This window comes from Vulpes lagopus, chromosome 5 (assembly GCF_018345385.1).
Source record: "Vulpes lagopus strain Blue_001 chromosome 5, ASM1834538v1, whole genome shotgun sequence".
Classification (NCBI taxonomy): domain Eukaryota; kingdom Metazoa; phylum Chordata; class Mammalia; order Carnivora; family Canidae; genus Vulpes; species Vulpes lagopus.
Window position 1 is genome coordinate 76,392,647 of NC_054828.1, and position 15,561 is coordinate 76,408,207.

General features: G+C 42.6%; 1 protein-coding gene across 2 annotated transcripts in view; it reads left to right on the plus strand.

Annotated features, from left to right (window-relative positions):
• The first annotated feature begins 6,971 nt into the window (after positions 1–6,971).
• FMO5 (flavin containing dimethylaniline monoxygenase 5) overlaps positions 6,972–15,561 on the plus strand; it is a 31,871-nt gene continuing 23,281 nt past the window's right edge. The window contains exons 1-2 of one of the 2 annotated variants that reach the window (XM_041756148.1): positions 6,972–7,093; positions 7,522–7,694. In XM_041756148.1, the coding sequence (XP_041612082.1) occupies positions 7,560–7,694 (135 nt within the window). In that variant the 5' untranslated portion in view covers positions 6,972–7,093; positions 7,522–7,559. Of the gene's footprint in view, positions 7,094–7,197; positions 7,277–7,521; positions 7,695–15,561 lie in introns of those variants that run through there. The other variant, XM_041756149.1, reaches the window with a different exon arrangement.

Consider the following 15,561-nt stretch of genomic DNA (forward strand, 5'->3'; position numbering starts at 1 on the left):
TAACAGAAAGAATTAGGACATAGGAGAACATCTGAGTATAGGTGAGGCTATATACTGTTTAAAAGTTCCTCCTGGAAGACACAAAGAGATGGAAAAATATTCCATGCTCATGGATTGGCAGAATTAATATTGTAAAAATGTCAATGTTACCCAGGGCAATTTATACGTTTAATGCAATCCCTATCAAAATACCATGGACTTTCTTCAGAGAGTTAGAACAAATTATTTTAAGATTTGTGTGGAATCAGAAAAGACCCTGAATAGCCAGGGGAATTTTAAAAAAGAAAACCATAGCTGGGGGCATCACAATGCCAGATTTCAGGTTGTACTACAAAGCTGTGGTCATCAAGACAGTGTGGTACTGGCACAAAAACAGACACATAGATCAATGGAACAGAATAGAGAATCCAGAAGTGGACCCTGAACTTTATGGTCAACTAATATTCGACAAAGGAGGAAAGACTACCCATTGGAAGAAAGACAGTCTCTTCAATAAATGGTGCTGGGAAAATTGGACATCCACATGCAGAAGACTGAAACTGGACCACTCTCTTTCACCATACACAAAGATAAACTCAAAATGGATGAGAGATCTAAATGTGAGACAAGAGTCTATCAAAACCATAGAAGAGAACACAGGCAACACCCTCTTTGAACTCGGCCACAGTAACTTCTTGCAAGATACATCCACAAAGGCAAAAGAAACAAAAGCAAAAATGAACTATTGGGACTTCATCAAGATAAGAAGCTTTTGCACAGCAAAGGATACAGTCAACAAAACTAAAAGACAACCTACAGAATGGGAGAAGATATTTGCAAATGACATATCAGATAAAGGGCTAGTTTCCAAAATCTATAAAGAACTTATTAAACTCAACACCAAAGAAACAAACAATCCAATCATGAAATGGGCAAAAGACATGAACAGAAATCTCACAGAGAAAGACATGGACATGGCCAACATGCACATGAGAAAATGCTCCGCATCACTTGCCATCAGGGAAATACAAATCAAAACCACAATGAGATACCACCTCACACCAGTGAGAATGGGGAAAATTAACAAGGCAGGAAACAACAAATGTTGGAGAGGATGCGGAGAAAAGGGAACCCTCTTGCACTGTTGGTGGGAATGTGAACTGGTGCAGCCACTCTGGAAAACTGTGTGGAGGTTCCTCAAAGAGTTAAAAATAGACCTGCCCTACGACCCAGCAATTGCACTGTTGGGGATTTACCCCAAAGATTCAGATGCAATGAAACGTCGGGACACCTGCACCCCGATGTTTCTATCAGCAATGGCCGCAATAGCCAAACTGTGGAAGGAGCCTCGGTGTCCATCGAAAGATGAATGGATTAAGAAGATGTGGTCTATGTATACAATGGAATATTACTCAGCAATTAGAAACGACAAATACCCACCATTTGCTTCAACGTGGATGGAACTGGAGGGTATTATGCTGAGTGAAGTAAGTCAATCGGAGAAGGACAAACAGTGTATGTTCTCATTCATTTGGGGGATATGAATAATAGTGAAAGGGAATATAAAGGAAGGGAAAAGAAATGTTGGGAAATATCAGGAAGGGAGACAGAACGTAAAGACTCCTAACTCGGGGAAACGAACTAGGGGTGGTGGAAGGGGAGGAGGGCGGGTGTTGGAGGGGAATGGGTGACGGGCACTGAGGTGGACACTTGACGGGATGAGCACTGGGTGTTTTTCTGTATGTTGGTAAATTGAACACCAATAAAAATTAATTAAATTAAAAAAAAAAGTTCCTCCTGGGTTAAATCTTGGCAGAAACTCCTCTACAATTACATATGTATGCATATGCACACTCCTTTCAAAAGCCTCATATATTACCTTGGATTTACTCCCTATTATCTATTGTATCTGCTTTTTGTGCTATTGTTCTTTCCTAATACCATAAGTAATTGTGTTGAACCTGGAAATTAGTTTCTATATATTGTTACATCCCAATGAAGAAATTGATTCACCTACAAATTGACAGACTAAATGAGAAAATTTGAGTCAAGGTTTAAAACATTATACAAGTAATTTAAAAGTAACACAAAACATATTTGCCAAATTTAAAAACAATTGCAAAAAAAATAGAGAACTAAAATAAAATTACATTTTATTTCATTTTATTTTTTTATAAATTTATTTTTCTGGTGTTCAATTTGCCAAAATATATAATAACACCCAGTGCTCATCCTGCCAAGTGCCCCCCTCAGTGCCCATCACCCAGTCACCCCAACGCCCCGCCCACCTCCCCTTCCACTACCCCTTGTTCATTCCCAGAGTTAGGAGTCTCTCATGTTTTGTCACCCTCACTGATATTTTCACTCAGTTTCTCTCCTTTCCCTTTGTTCCCTTTCACTACTTTTTATATTCCCCAAATGAATGAGACCATATAATGTTTGTCCTTCTCCAACTGACTTACTTCACTCAGCATAATACCCTCCAGTTCCATCCACGTTGAAGTAAATGGTGGGTATTTGTCTTTTCTAATGGCTGAGTAATATTCCATTGTATACATAGACCACAGCTTGTTTATCCATTCATCTTTCGATGGACACCGAGGCTCCTTCCACAGTTTGGCTATTGTGGACATTCCTGCTAGAAACATCAGGGTGCAGGTGTCCCGACGTTTCATTGCATCTGTATCTTTGAGGTAAATCCTCAGCAGTGCAATCGCTGGGTCGTAGGGCAGGTCTATTTTTAACTCTTTGAGGAACCTCCACACGGTTTTCCAGAGTGGCTGCACCAGTTCACATTCTCACCAACAGTGCAGGAGGCTTCCCTTTCTCCACATCCTGTCCAACATTTGTGATTTCCTACTTTGTTAATTTTCCCCATTCTCACTGGTGTGAGGTGGTATCTCATTGTGGTTTTGATTTGTATTTCCCTGATGGCAAGCGATGCGGAGCATTTTCTCATGTGCTTGTTGGCCATGTCTATGTCTTCCTCTGTGAGATTTCTGTTCATGTCCTTTGCCCATTTCATGATTGGATTGTTTCTTTGCTGTTGAGTTTAATAAGATTTTGAATGGTTGTAACTTCATTGTCATTAGTTTCCATGAATCTTTTTAAATCTTCCTTAATTTCCTGGTTGACCCTTTAATCTTTTAGCAGGATGGTCCTTAACCTACATGTGTTTGAAATCCTTCCAAACTTCTTCTTGTGATGTAGCTCTAATTTCAAGGCATTATGATCTGAGAATATGCAGGGGACGATCCCAATCTTTTGGTATCGGTTAAGACCTGATTTGTGACCCAGTATGTGGTCTATTCTGGAGAAAGTTCCATGTGCACTTGAGAAGAATGTGTATTCAGTTGCATTTGGATGTAAAGTTCTGTAGATATCTGTGAAATCCATCTGGTCCAGTGTATCATTTAAAGCTCTGGTTTCTTTGGAGATGTTGTGCTTAGAAGACCTATCGATTATAGAAAACCCTAGACTGAAGTCACCAAGTATAAGTGTATTATTATCTAAGTATGTCTTAACTTTGGTTATTAATTGATTGATATATTTGGCAGCTCCCTTATTCGAGGCATATATATTGAGGATTGTTAGGTCCTCTTGGATACATCCAAGAAGAGGACTTAACACACAATATGATATAGTGTCCAAGACACAATATGATATAGTGTCCCTCTTCATCTCTCACTACAGTCTTCGGGATAAATTTTAGTTTATCTGATATAAGGATGGCTACCCCTGCTTTCCTTTGAGGGCCATTTGAATGGTAAATGGTTCTCCAACCTTTCATTTTCAGGCTGTAGGTGTCCTTATGTCTAAAATGAGTCTCTTGTAGACAGAAAATAGATGGGTCCTGCTTTATTATCCAGTCTGAAACCCTGCGCCTTTTGATGGGGTCATTAAGCCCATTCACATTCAGAGTTACTATTGAAAGATATGAGTTTAGTGTCATCATGATACCTATTCAGTCCCTGTTTCTGTGGATTGTTCCATTGGACTTCTTCTTAAAGAGGAATTTTTAAAGTCTCCGTTAAAATTTCTTGCAGAGCTGGTTTGGTGGTCACATATTCTTTCAGTTCCTGCCTCTCTTTGAAGCTCTTTATCTCTCCTTCTATTCTGAATGAAAGCCTTGCTGGATAAAGTATTCTTGGTTGCATGTTCTTCTCATTTAGGACCCTGAATATATCCTGCCAGCCCTCTCTGGCCTGCCAGGTCTCTGTGGAGAGGTCTGCTGTTACCCTAATACTTCTCCCCATAAAAGTTAGAGATTTCTCATCTCTTGCTGCTCTAAGGATCTTCTCTTTATCTTTGGAATTTGCAAGCTTCACTATTAAATGTCGAGGTGTTGAGCGGTTTTTATTGATTTTAGGGGAGGATCTCTCTATTTTCTGGATCTGAATGCGTGTTTCCCTCCCCAAATTAGGAAAGTTTTCAGCTATGATTTGTTCAATTACATATTCTGGCCCTCTGTCCCTTTCGGTGCCCTCGGGAACCCCAATTAAACATAGATTTTTCTTCCTCAGGCTGTCATTTATTTCCCTTAATCTATCCTCATGATCTTTTAATTGTCTCTTTTTCCTCAGTTTCCCTCTTTGCCATCAACTTGTCTTCTATGTCACTCACTCGTTCTTCTATCTCATTAACCCTCGTCTTTAGAACCTCTAGTTTGGATTGCATCTCATTTAATTGATTTTTAATGTCTGCCTGATTAGATCTAAATTCTGCAATCATGAAGTCTCTTGAATCCTTTATGCTTTTTTCTAGAGCCACCAGTAGCTGTAAAATAGTGCTTCTGAATTGGGTTTCTGACATTGAATTGTAATCCAAATTTTGTAACTCTGTGGGAGAGAGGACTGTTTCTGATTCTTTCTTTTGAGGTGAGTTTTTCCTTCTAGTCCTTTTGCTCACTGCAGAGTGGCCAAAAGAAGTTGTATTGGGAAAAGGAGAGAGAGAAGAGAAAGAAGGAAAGAAAAAGAAAAAAAAAGAAAAAAGAAAAAAGGGAGGGGAAAAATAGAAAAAAAAAGGGGGGGGGAGTATCCTCTGATTCTGTATACTGTAAATCCCTTGACTTCCCCTGGAACTTTCCAGTGCTGCTTGGTCAATAATTTGTTTTTCCCTTGTCTGTCTAGCTGGTCTTCTGGGGAGGGGCCTGCTGTGCTGATTTTCAGGTGTTAGCACTTGGGGGAGCTGCTCAGCCCCCTGCCTGGTTCAGGGCTCAGTGAGAGATGTTTAACCTGTTTATCCAGTGAGGCCACTGTGAGGCTCAGTGGGGTTTGTTTATCTTGTGAGGCCCCAGGAGGAACAACAACAGTGGTGGCGGCCAGCTCTCCAGCCCTGGATTCAGCTCCAGCATTAACTACGGAGCTCTCTGTCTATAGGGGCCTGGATGATCCGGGGGCGGGGCCGCTATCTGCTCAGCTCCGGGCCGCCAGGCGGCAGGACCGTCCTTGCTGTCCTGGGCCCTCCTGGCCTCTGCCTGTCCCGGGGGGGGGGGGGGGGGGGGGGGAGGCCGGATCCTGGCTGTGTCCCCGGCGCCCCGTGCTCCCGGCCGCGCAGCCCGTTCCGCGCGGAGCCTCTGCCAGAGCCGCCTAAAATTACATTTAAAAAAATTAGGTTTTAAAAGTTATTCGTGCATTGTTCTGAAATTGTGATATTGATTCAGTAAGGGAGAGATTAATATTCAGTCTATAAAAGTATTCACCTGTTTTCCCATTTTTAGGCATCTCGAGTGCATTCAAAATTATCCTGATTTACAAATAACTCATTTATAAGTTAAACTGCCTGGGTTGCATCCTTGCCTTTCCACTTACTGGGAAAATGGGGGTGATGATAGTACTTGCCTTATGGAATTGCTAAGAAATTATATGGGTTCATTCCCACCAGGTTCTTTGAACCATACAAGGTGAGCCCTTGAGAAATTATAATTACTGGTCCATGAAGGATACTTTGGGGGTGAACCCACCAGGTCAAAACCCAGGGCTGATGTTACTGACATCATACCATCCTGACCCAAGTTGACTGAGGGAGTAGGAAGGTTAAAAAAATAGTGGGCATCCACAAATCTCTCAAAAAACCCCTCACATCTGTCAAAACAGACTCCTGGGTTGGATAAGCCCTAATTTTGACTCGGTGTGTGATATCCTACATCCATTACACTGGCCTATTCTGCATGATTTCATATTTGAAAAAATCAAATTCTATTTTAAAAGTGGATATTTTATGTTTTTAATTACTTATTTGACTGTGTGAGAGAAAGCACTTCAAAAAAATCATTAATTTATTTGAGAAAGAGAGAGGGAGAGCACCCAAGGGAGGGGCAGAGGGAGAGAAGCAGACTCACTAAGCAGGAGCTCTAGGTGGGGCTGAATCTCAGGACCCTGAGATCATGACCTGAACCAAATGGAGAGCTCACCCTTAACCACCTGAGCCACCCAAGTGCCCTGAGAAAGCACTTTTAAAAAGTATTTCTAGGAATGTCTGGATGGCTGACTGGTTGAGCATCTGCTTTCAGGTTAGGATCTCAGGGTCCTGGGACGGAGTTCCCCCAGGGAGCCTGTTTCTCCCTTTGCCTATGTCTCTGCCTCTCTCTCTGTGTCTCTCATGAATAAATAAATAAAATCTTAAAAATAAATCTATTTCTATTTTATTGAAAGTATCTGTTTGTGTTTGGTCTTCTCTGCTAAACTATAAGCTCCTCTAAGTAGAAATTCCCTGAACCCCAGCAGCCAGCTTAGAGCACCAGTGTTTTAAGTAAATTCCTACCAGCAGCCAGCAGCCTGGAACCGAAGAGCCAATCTGTGAGGTGAGAGTGGGGTGGAGACGGAGATGAGGGCACTGGGATCTGTTTTAACACATCTTCTGAAAGGTAGGTGTTCTCCATTTAAGCTTTTAGAGCAAGACTTGCTTTGAGTCTGTTGCTAGTTTCCCCGTTCACCAGGAGGAGTTTGTCACTTTAAGGCAGATACCAGGAAGTTAAAAGTGATACTCTGGAGCGGGGAGGGACCAAAACACAGGGTTGCTCTGTCTCTAGAGAGGGTAGCTGAGCATCCAGGCAACTGCAACCCAAAAGCAGAGGTTGTAGGATTCTTTTCTGCCCAAAGCAGGTTTGGCTCAGGTAATAGTCTCGCTGGGGGAGGGAAGGGGTGCCGCTGAGTGGCAGGGCTTTGGCTGAAAGGAGGTGGAGACGAACAGCTCCCTGCCATTGGCTGTTGCTGTTTACACTTTGTTGCTTTATATTTCCTCAACAAGAGCCAAAAGTGCAGATTAGCCTTTGGATGGCAGCTGAAGGATCTGCCAGGTGCTGCGGGAAAGGCAGTGCGGCCACCACAGCAGGGCTCTTGAGCTCCTGGTCTCTCAGACGCAGGGCTCCCATATCCCTTGCGTAGCAATTCCCTATGGTTAGGGGGACCCCAGAATCTGACTTCTCCCAAAGCACTTGTCACGGCATTTATCTGGAGGATGCCATGGCCAAGGTCTTTCTCTCCTGACATGTGTTAGCTGATATATGCTTTCTGTCTTTTGTCATTTTTTTTTTTTTGACAGATTACATTGATCCCGCCTGGTGAAGATATCTGGAGACCATGACCAAGAAAAGAATTGCTGTGATTGGAGGAGGTGTTAGCGGGCTCTCCTCTATCAAGTGCTGCCTAGAAGAAGGCTTGGAGCCAGTCTGCTTTGAAAGGACTAATGACATTGGAGGGCTCTGGAGGTTCCAGGTAAGTCTCCTGGTTCTTTAATACTTGGAACCCTCACTGCTACTACATGCCCAGCAGGAGTGTTAGTCTGAAACCTCAGGAGCATCCCAGGTGTAATTTGGAAGTGATCCCCTTCGTGAAGGGCAGAGAGAGACCCAGAAAAGAGGCAGCCACTCCAGGTTGATAGGTTACAGGTGCCTATCCTGTAACTGGATACCAAAGGAGCCTCAGAGTTTAAGGTCAAAGAGGTATTTATTTAGTAGGAACTTGTATGGGGAGGTGTTTCTCTGCTACAAGAATGGCAAGGCCTGATCTTTAGATGTTAGTGTGGCTACAGTTTTAGGAATTTGACCAGGTCACATATACCAACCATGTTGGCCAGGGGAGGCAGCACTCTCAGATGTGAGTTGGGATAGGGCTGGGATATGCCAGACCAGAAATCCCCATCTTCTCCCCCTCTTTTCTTTTCTTTTTTCTTTTTTAATTTTTTTTATTTATTTATGATAGTCATAGAGAGAGAGAGAGAGAGGCAGAGACACAGGCAGAGGGAGAAGCAGGCTCCATGCACCGGGAGCCCGACGTGGGATTCGATCCCGGGTCTCCAGGATCGCGCCGTGGGCCAAAGGCAGGCACCAAACCGCTGCGCCACCCAGGGATCCCCTTCTCCCCCTCTTTTCAACAGATCTACCTTGTAGTAGGGCAGTGGGATCCCAGTGGAAATTGAGTAGTTCCTCCTTACCCAGGAGTACGAAGTAACTCACCTATCCCAGCAGAATTTCTCACTGCAAATTTCAGTAGATAATGCCTTTCTCATGGTTTGGTGTTCTCAACAGCACAGCATGCTGATCCTTGGTGAGCATTGGGGCAATGTCTGGATTCTGCAACCTCCATACCTTTACAGTATTGAGTGCCTTAGCAGGGCCACGGCACTGGGGCCAGTCTGGCATATGGGGTAATAGGACTTACTGGTTGATCATGCAAACATGTTAAAGTCTGAGACAGTCTTTGCTAGAGCAGTCTACTTGGCCAAAATGTTTTTACATGGTAGTAATTTCATCTCTTCCTATAATATTCCTTTTCCTTTCTACCAACTGCTGCTTGGGGGTTCTAGGGGAGCTGGGATCTCCATTTGCCATCATGACTTTTGCCCAGTCTTGCACATCATGACCTTTGAAATGGGACCCCCACACACCCCCACCCATCATGTCTTACTAATGAGGGTGTCCATACATGGTACTCAGCTTCTATAATCCACTAACAGTAGCAGCCTGGTTTACACACCAACAGGGAAAGCTTGGGTTAGGCCAGATGCAGTGTCTGCACAAACCAGGGCATATGTATAACTTTTACTCCGAGGGAGGGAGGCAGTATAATCAATTTGACAATCTCTCCCTGATTGAGAACGCTGATGGGTAGCTCCAAATTTCTTGGTAGATGTATCTGGTTTTGTTTAGAACATACAAGACATGCTGTTACTGCATTAACTTGAGCCACTATAGTTCAAGGGCAGTATAAACTAGGGTATCAGCTTCCTGATTGCCAGGAGATGTCAGTGCTTTATAAGCAGGGATCCAGAAAATAGTGAGTTATACCTCAGGCTCTTATAGGTGGACCAAAATGTCTTTCTAAATATTCTAATCCCCACAAGGGCTCATTCATGATCATCTAACCCTTGGCTTCCCAATGTCCAAGCCATAGGTTCCATCCCTTTAGAACAGGCCAATGATCAGTGCAAAGAGTTAACAAGGGAGTAACAGCCAAACTCATGAATGATGGATCACCAGCCAAGATCTCCTGAGTTCAGACCACTGGCTACTGTACTTTGTTCCGATTTCCATCCAGATAGTGTCATTGTTGGATTGAATAGTGACTGCAGTCCTCTGGAAGGGATTACCCTGACTAGACCCATCTGTTTACCAGGCATCAGCTGGAATTTCCTCACTCCCTCCTTACAGGCTACAGCAACACAACAGGTATATGGACAGGGGCATCTGGAGGATCTGGATATTCCACAGGTCATAGTAGCACCTGCATTTCTAGTAGGCTGGTGGATAGGATGCTCCTCTGCTGCAAATAGGCATGTCACTTCATCACAGAGGGAATCTGAGCTGTGGCAGAGGTGGGTCAATGGAACGTATGCTCATCCCATCCCTTGAAGGGCAGAGAAGTTCTTAGCACAATGCACTATTCCTTAGTGAGAGGCTTAACCAGGAGGGGTCCTTTGTATACTGATAGGAGCTGGTGCTCTACGGTGGTAGATAGGTTTTTGCCCTCTTTTAGAGCTGAGACCAGAATCCGAGGAGTACTCTCTCCTTCTCTAGTGCTAGTGCCCAGTTCACATATTCCAGAGTCGCAGACACATCTGATTCAGATAGTAGTCCTGCTGGGGAGATGCCCAGAACCATAACTTGCTTTACTAGTATTTTGGCCTTTTCAAAGGCAGCTTGCTGCTCTGATCCCCAGTTCCACATGTGCCCTTTCTTTACCAAGTGACTGTAAAAGGAATGGGGTCACTGTGCCAGGTAGCGTATAAAAGTCCTCCAAAGTCCCCAAAATCTTAGAAAGGCTGGCATCTTGTTCACATTCTTAGGGGCTGGGTAGGCTTGCACCTTATCGATCACAGCTTCTGGAACAACACAAGTCTTACCTAAGCAAACAACTCTCAAAAATGTTATAGTAGTTCCTTGACCGTGAATTTTCTATGGATTCACTGCCTATAGTCTCTCTCACATATGCTCCAGCAAAGCCTCCAGGGTGCCCTGCAGCAAAGGCAAATCTTCCCGTGTCAACATTATATCATCATTGTAATGGATCAATTTTAGTGATGTGGGGAAGGAAAACAGGGCAGATCTCAGGCTAGCATCCCATGAAATATTGTGGGGCTGTGCAGGCAACCTTGGGAAAGCACTCAAAATACCCATTGTCACCTCTCCCATATAAATGAAAATTGATCTTGTGACTCAGTGGTCAAGGATATACTGGGAAAAGGCATTTGCTAAGTCCAGCACAGCATAGTACACTCCTAGGACTATGGCCCAGGTATCTAAGATCGTGGCAGTGTTGGGCACAGCTGCATGGATGGGGAGGGACTACCTTGTTCAGTTCTCAGTAGTGTGCTGTCATCCCCCGTGATTTGATCTTTTTTTTTTTTTTTAATGGCCATTTGCAGTTTGGGATTGCTTATCCTATTTCCTATGCCCTCCAGGAAATTTATATAGACAATTACCACTCTACAGAGATGACAGGCTTACTGGTTACTAATTGACACTTCCCTTCAAACCAAACCACAGCACTGGTTTGATTACCCACAGGTGGAATTCACTGATGGAGATTTGCCCAAGAGCAGGGGACGGGTGAGAGCCTCCAATTGCCTGAGTCCAGCTTGCCAGTCATCTGGTGGTCATGTCCTCTTGATGACTTCCTCCAACAATGAGATATTTTATCTTGTGTCAGGAAATATGATCAAATTTGCTAGAATTGAGCCTGCTGACCTCTTCTCAGAGCCATCACCTCAGGTTCTGTTCAGGTTTTTCTTTCCCTATGCTAGCAGCAAAATGGGACACAGATATCCCTTGTTTGTCCTTTACTGATATCTGTGAAAATGAAAATGGCACAGTGATCATTTTCACTTAATGAGTTTCGCTGCTATCTGAAAGAGGGTAAACAATCTTGGGGGGAGGGCAGAGTGTAACAAGATAACAAACATTAGAAAATGTAAAGTGGCTATAAAATTTAGAGTGGTTGCTCCTGGTCTGCATTAGTAAGTGTCTAGAATACTCGCTTACAACTCCTTCTAGGGATTCCTCCTTTTCAGTTCTCTATGACCTTCTGGTCTTCTCTTTTCTCCTGACTCTCTCCCTACCTCCCTCTCTCCCACTCTTCCTTCTCTCTCTCTTTTTCTTCCTTTCTTTGAATTCTGGTTCAATTTAAATAATTCTATAATAATCCTGTCCTTGAATAAAATATAAAATCTGGCTGCCTTCTTTGCTTTGAACTTTTCTTTCCCTTGAAAAATCAAATTGGTAGTTCCAGGGCCTGTCTTCAGAAGAGGGCAGAGGGCATCTGCAACTGGTACTTCTTGTCCTTGTATTTATTCAGTTTTAAAGTTGAGTTATTAATACATACATCCAGCCCTGCAACTTGTTCCTGAGTTTAGGTATCATCTACTTAAAAGATGATTAAGCTAATAATATGCCAAAGAATACCAACCTCCTTTATTGAACTTCAAAGTGGCAGGCATTCATTGGGTTTGCTTTTAAACTCGTTTTCTAAACCAGTCAGTGGTATTAAGGTATCCAGATGTGTTTTGTGTTCTGTACAAATGAATATAGCATTGCTCAGCCACTTAAAAATGCCTTCTAGCGGAGCACATGGGTGGTTCAGTCAGGTGAGTGTCTCTTGATTTCGGCTCAGGTCATGATCTTAGGGTCATGAGACGGGGCCCCACATTGGGCTCTGTGCCTAGCACAGAGTCTGCTTGAGATTTTCTCTCTCTTTCCCTCTGCCCCTCACACTTGTGCACTCACTCTCTGTTTAAAATTACATAAATGGCTTTATAGCATCCCCTAGTTGAATACCATAACAGTCCTTTTGCAACTTGGCTCTGTTGGGGGGAACAAACTCTATTTGACAGTAGTCCTTACTCAGTCCTAGAGTGAATACCTCCTGGCAGTACCCCCATGCCTCATCTGGGGCATGAACTGAAAAGGCTGTTAATTAGTGTTTGGTAATTAATATAAAATTATACTTTTGAAATCTAGTCACAACATAGTATAGAGGTTAAGAGCACAGTCTGGGTTCAAATCCCAGGTCTGTACCTAAGAGCAGCATGACCTTGGGGAATATCATTAGATCTCTGTGTTCTTTAAGGAGATAATATTAGCACTCACCTCATAGAGTTACTGCAGGGAGTAAGTGAATGGATAATTATGTCGATCACTAATAACAGTGCCAAGTGTACAGCAAGTGCCACATGTCATAGTTATTTTTTTTTAAGATTTTGGGTTTTTTATTCATGAGAGACTCAGAGAGAAGGACAGAGCCATAGGCAGAGGGAGACTGATGCAGGACTCAGTCCCAGGATCCTGAGATCACAACCTGAGCCAAAGGCAGGAAAACTTGTTCAACCACTGAGCCACCCAGGCATCTCTGCAATTATTATTATTCCGTAGACCTGGAGTACGCCCCATGCATTTGGTGTCTCTAGAAAGTGTCCTAGCCAAGTTTGCCAATAACTGATCAGCCAGTGAAATCAGTTCAGATCCCCATTCTACCTGAGTATCAGGTTTCTGGTTTTTTGACTGCAAAACGGTTTAAACTTGTTCTCTGTTAAAAAGTGGGATTTTTTTTTCCTGAATATCCACTTGGCAAAATTTCAACACCATATGAACTGCTTCTTTGAAAATCAATAAGCTATATTTTGTCATGACGCTCTGACTTCTGTTAAGACAGACTACATCTGTGTCCATTATATATCATATGTAATATATTTTACACACATCTATATACATACATATACATGTGTACAACTACACTCTTGTATTTCTAGAGTCAAATGTGATGTCTGACATGTGTTAGGTGCCAAATATATTTATGTTTTATAAATAAATCCTCAAGAGGCCAAATGTCTTGAGGGGCTGCTTAGAATCCTTGTGGAAATAGAGACCTTCATTCTCACATATTCCACAGTTACACAATGTGGATCCTGAGGTATATAAACGTCCATTAATTTTGGATTAAACATGCTTTATGTGCTGATGCTGTGTTCCTTAAGAATTTCCTCTGAGGGGCAGCCTGGGTGGCTCAGCAGTTTAGCGCCGCCTTCAGCCCAGGGCGTGATCCTGGGGACCTGGGATCGAGTCCTCCATCGGGCTCCCTGCATGGAGCCTGCCTCTCCCTCTCCCTCTGCCTGTGTCTCTGCCTCTCTCTCTCTCTCTCTCTCTGTCTCTCATGAATAAATAAATAAAATCTTAAAAAAAAAAAGAATTTCCTCTGAGATCTGCTGCTCTACCACCCCCTGGTTTGTTATTTGAGGTCCTTATAAATAATAATAAGTTCTCAAGACATTGATTTCAGTTAGTTCTTGTCTCCTCGTGAGCACATCAGAGTGACAGTGGAAAGTAGTGCTAATGTGAAACATACCACTTTGACTTTTCATACTTTAATATTACTTTATGAGTAAAAGAACTTTAACATGATAAACCCCTTATGAATGCTGAGGATTTAATAAGTATTTAATGCTGGAAAATATTTTTTTAATTCTGTAATCAACCTGAATTTTTAAAATCCTTAAAGCATACCAAAACAGAGCTTCTCAGACCTTAATATACATAGGAATCACTGGTAATATTGCCAAAATATACATCCTGATTCCTCAATCTGGAGTGCTGCTAAGATTCTGAATTTCTGATAAACCCCTACGTTACACCAATGCTGCTGATGTGAGAACTACTTTCTCAGTAGTAAAGCTCTAAAGATGGGGATCCCTTGGTGGCTCAGTGGTTTAGCACCTGCCTTTGGCCCAGGGTGTGATCCTGGAGTCCCAGGATTGAGTCCCATGTTGGGCTCCCTGTATGGAGCCTGCTTCTCCCTCTGCCTGTGTCTCTGCCTCTCTCTCCCTCTCTCTGTGTATCTCCTGAATAAATAAAAGGTCTTTAAAAAAAAAATCTCTAAAGAGTATATGTTAGGGGGCACCTGGTTGCCTCAGTCAGTGGAGTGTGTGACTCTTGATCTAATAGTTGTAAGTTTGAACTCCACGTCAGGTGTAGAGCTTACTTAAAAATAAAATCTTTGGAAAACAGAGCATATACAAGAAAATATATGAAGTGGATACAGGATAATATAAGATGTGGCATGTTAATTTAAAAGATAAAATGAAAACAAAATGCAATATAAATTAAGCAGGTAACTAGGTTTTAAAAAAATTCTTATTAACTCTCTCCCTTCTGAAAAAGCAAACAAACAAACAAACAAACAAACAAATTCAAAACCACTTAGAAGAGGGTGGAGAGCAGTGGTTCTCAGCACTGGCCATACTTTAAAGAATTGCCTGGGGGAATTTTAACAAATAATAATGTTAGTCCATCCAGAAATTCTGGTGTGATTGGCTTGTGGTACCAGTAAAGCTCTTTACTACTAATGTCCCCTGTGCAGCTGATATAGAGACTTTTGCCCTATAGTTTTTAAACCCAGCTCTCCCAGTTGATAAATGAGGATGACATGCAAAATCAGTACCAGTTTACTGGACTTTGGACTTTGTTAGATGCTGTTAGATAGATAAACTCCTGCCACTGTCCTCAAACATTCTGCAGTTTTGCTGAGAATGTGTGGAGAAAAGACTTTTGAGGTTGATGGGATGAGCTCTGATGCCCTGAGCTTTCCCGGGCCTGCACACTACATCTTACCAGCAGATCTCAACTTTGTCTGCATATTAGACAAGGAGCAATTAAAATGGGGCCTCTAGGAGTGGGGATGAGGCGTTATGTTACTGTTTATTTTAGAGTTCCCCGGATTATTCTAATGTGCAGACAAGGTTGAGAACAGTCCTAAAGCTTCTGTCCCATGGAATTCTGAGTCTGCCAAAGGAACAGAAGAGCAACACTGCCCCTGTTCTCTTTTCTTGTATGAACTTCCTGCTCAAATGTGTGAATCATGTGCTCAGGCAGGAAATACAAGCAAGGTGCATTTGTACAGGGCAGATTTATTAATTGATTGTAGGAAAATTTAAAACCCAGGAGCAGCAGCTTCTTTTTCCACTTTCTGACCCAATACTGTTCTGCTCCTATTCTCTTTTATAAAAAGCAGTGAGTTGACACAGTGGTAAACACTACCTGGGATCCAATCAAGTATTTGGAAGAGCTTGATTGTTTTTATTGACACAAGAAAACAC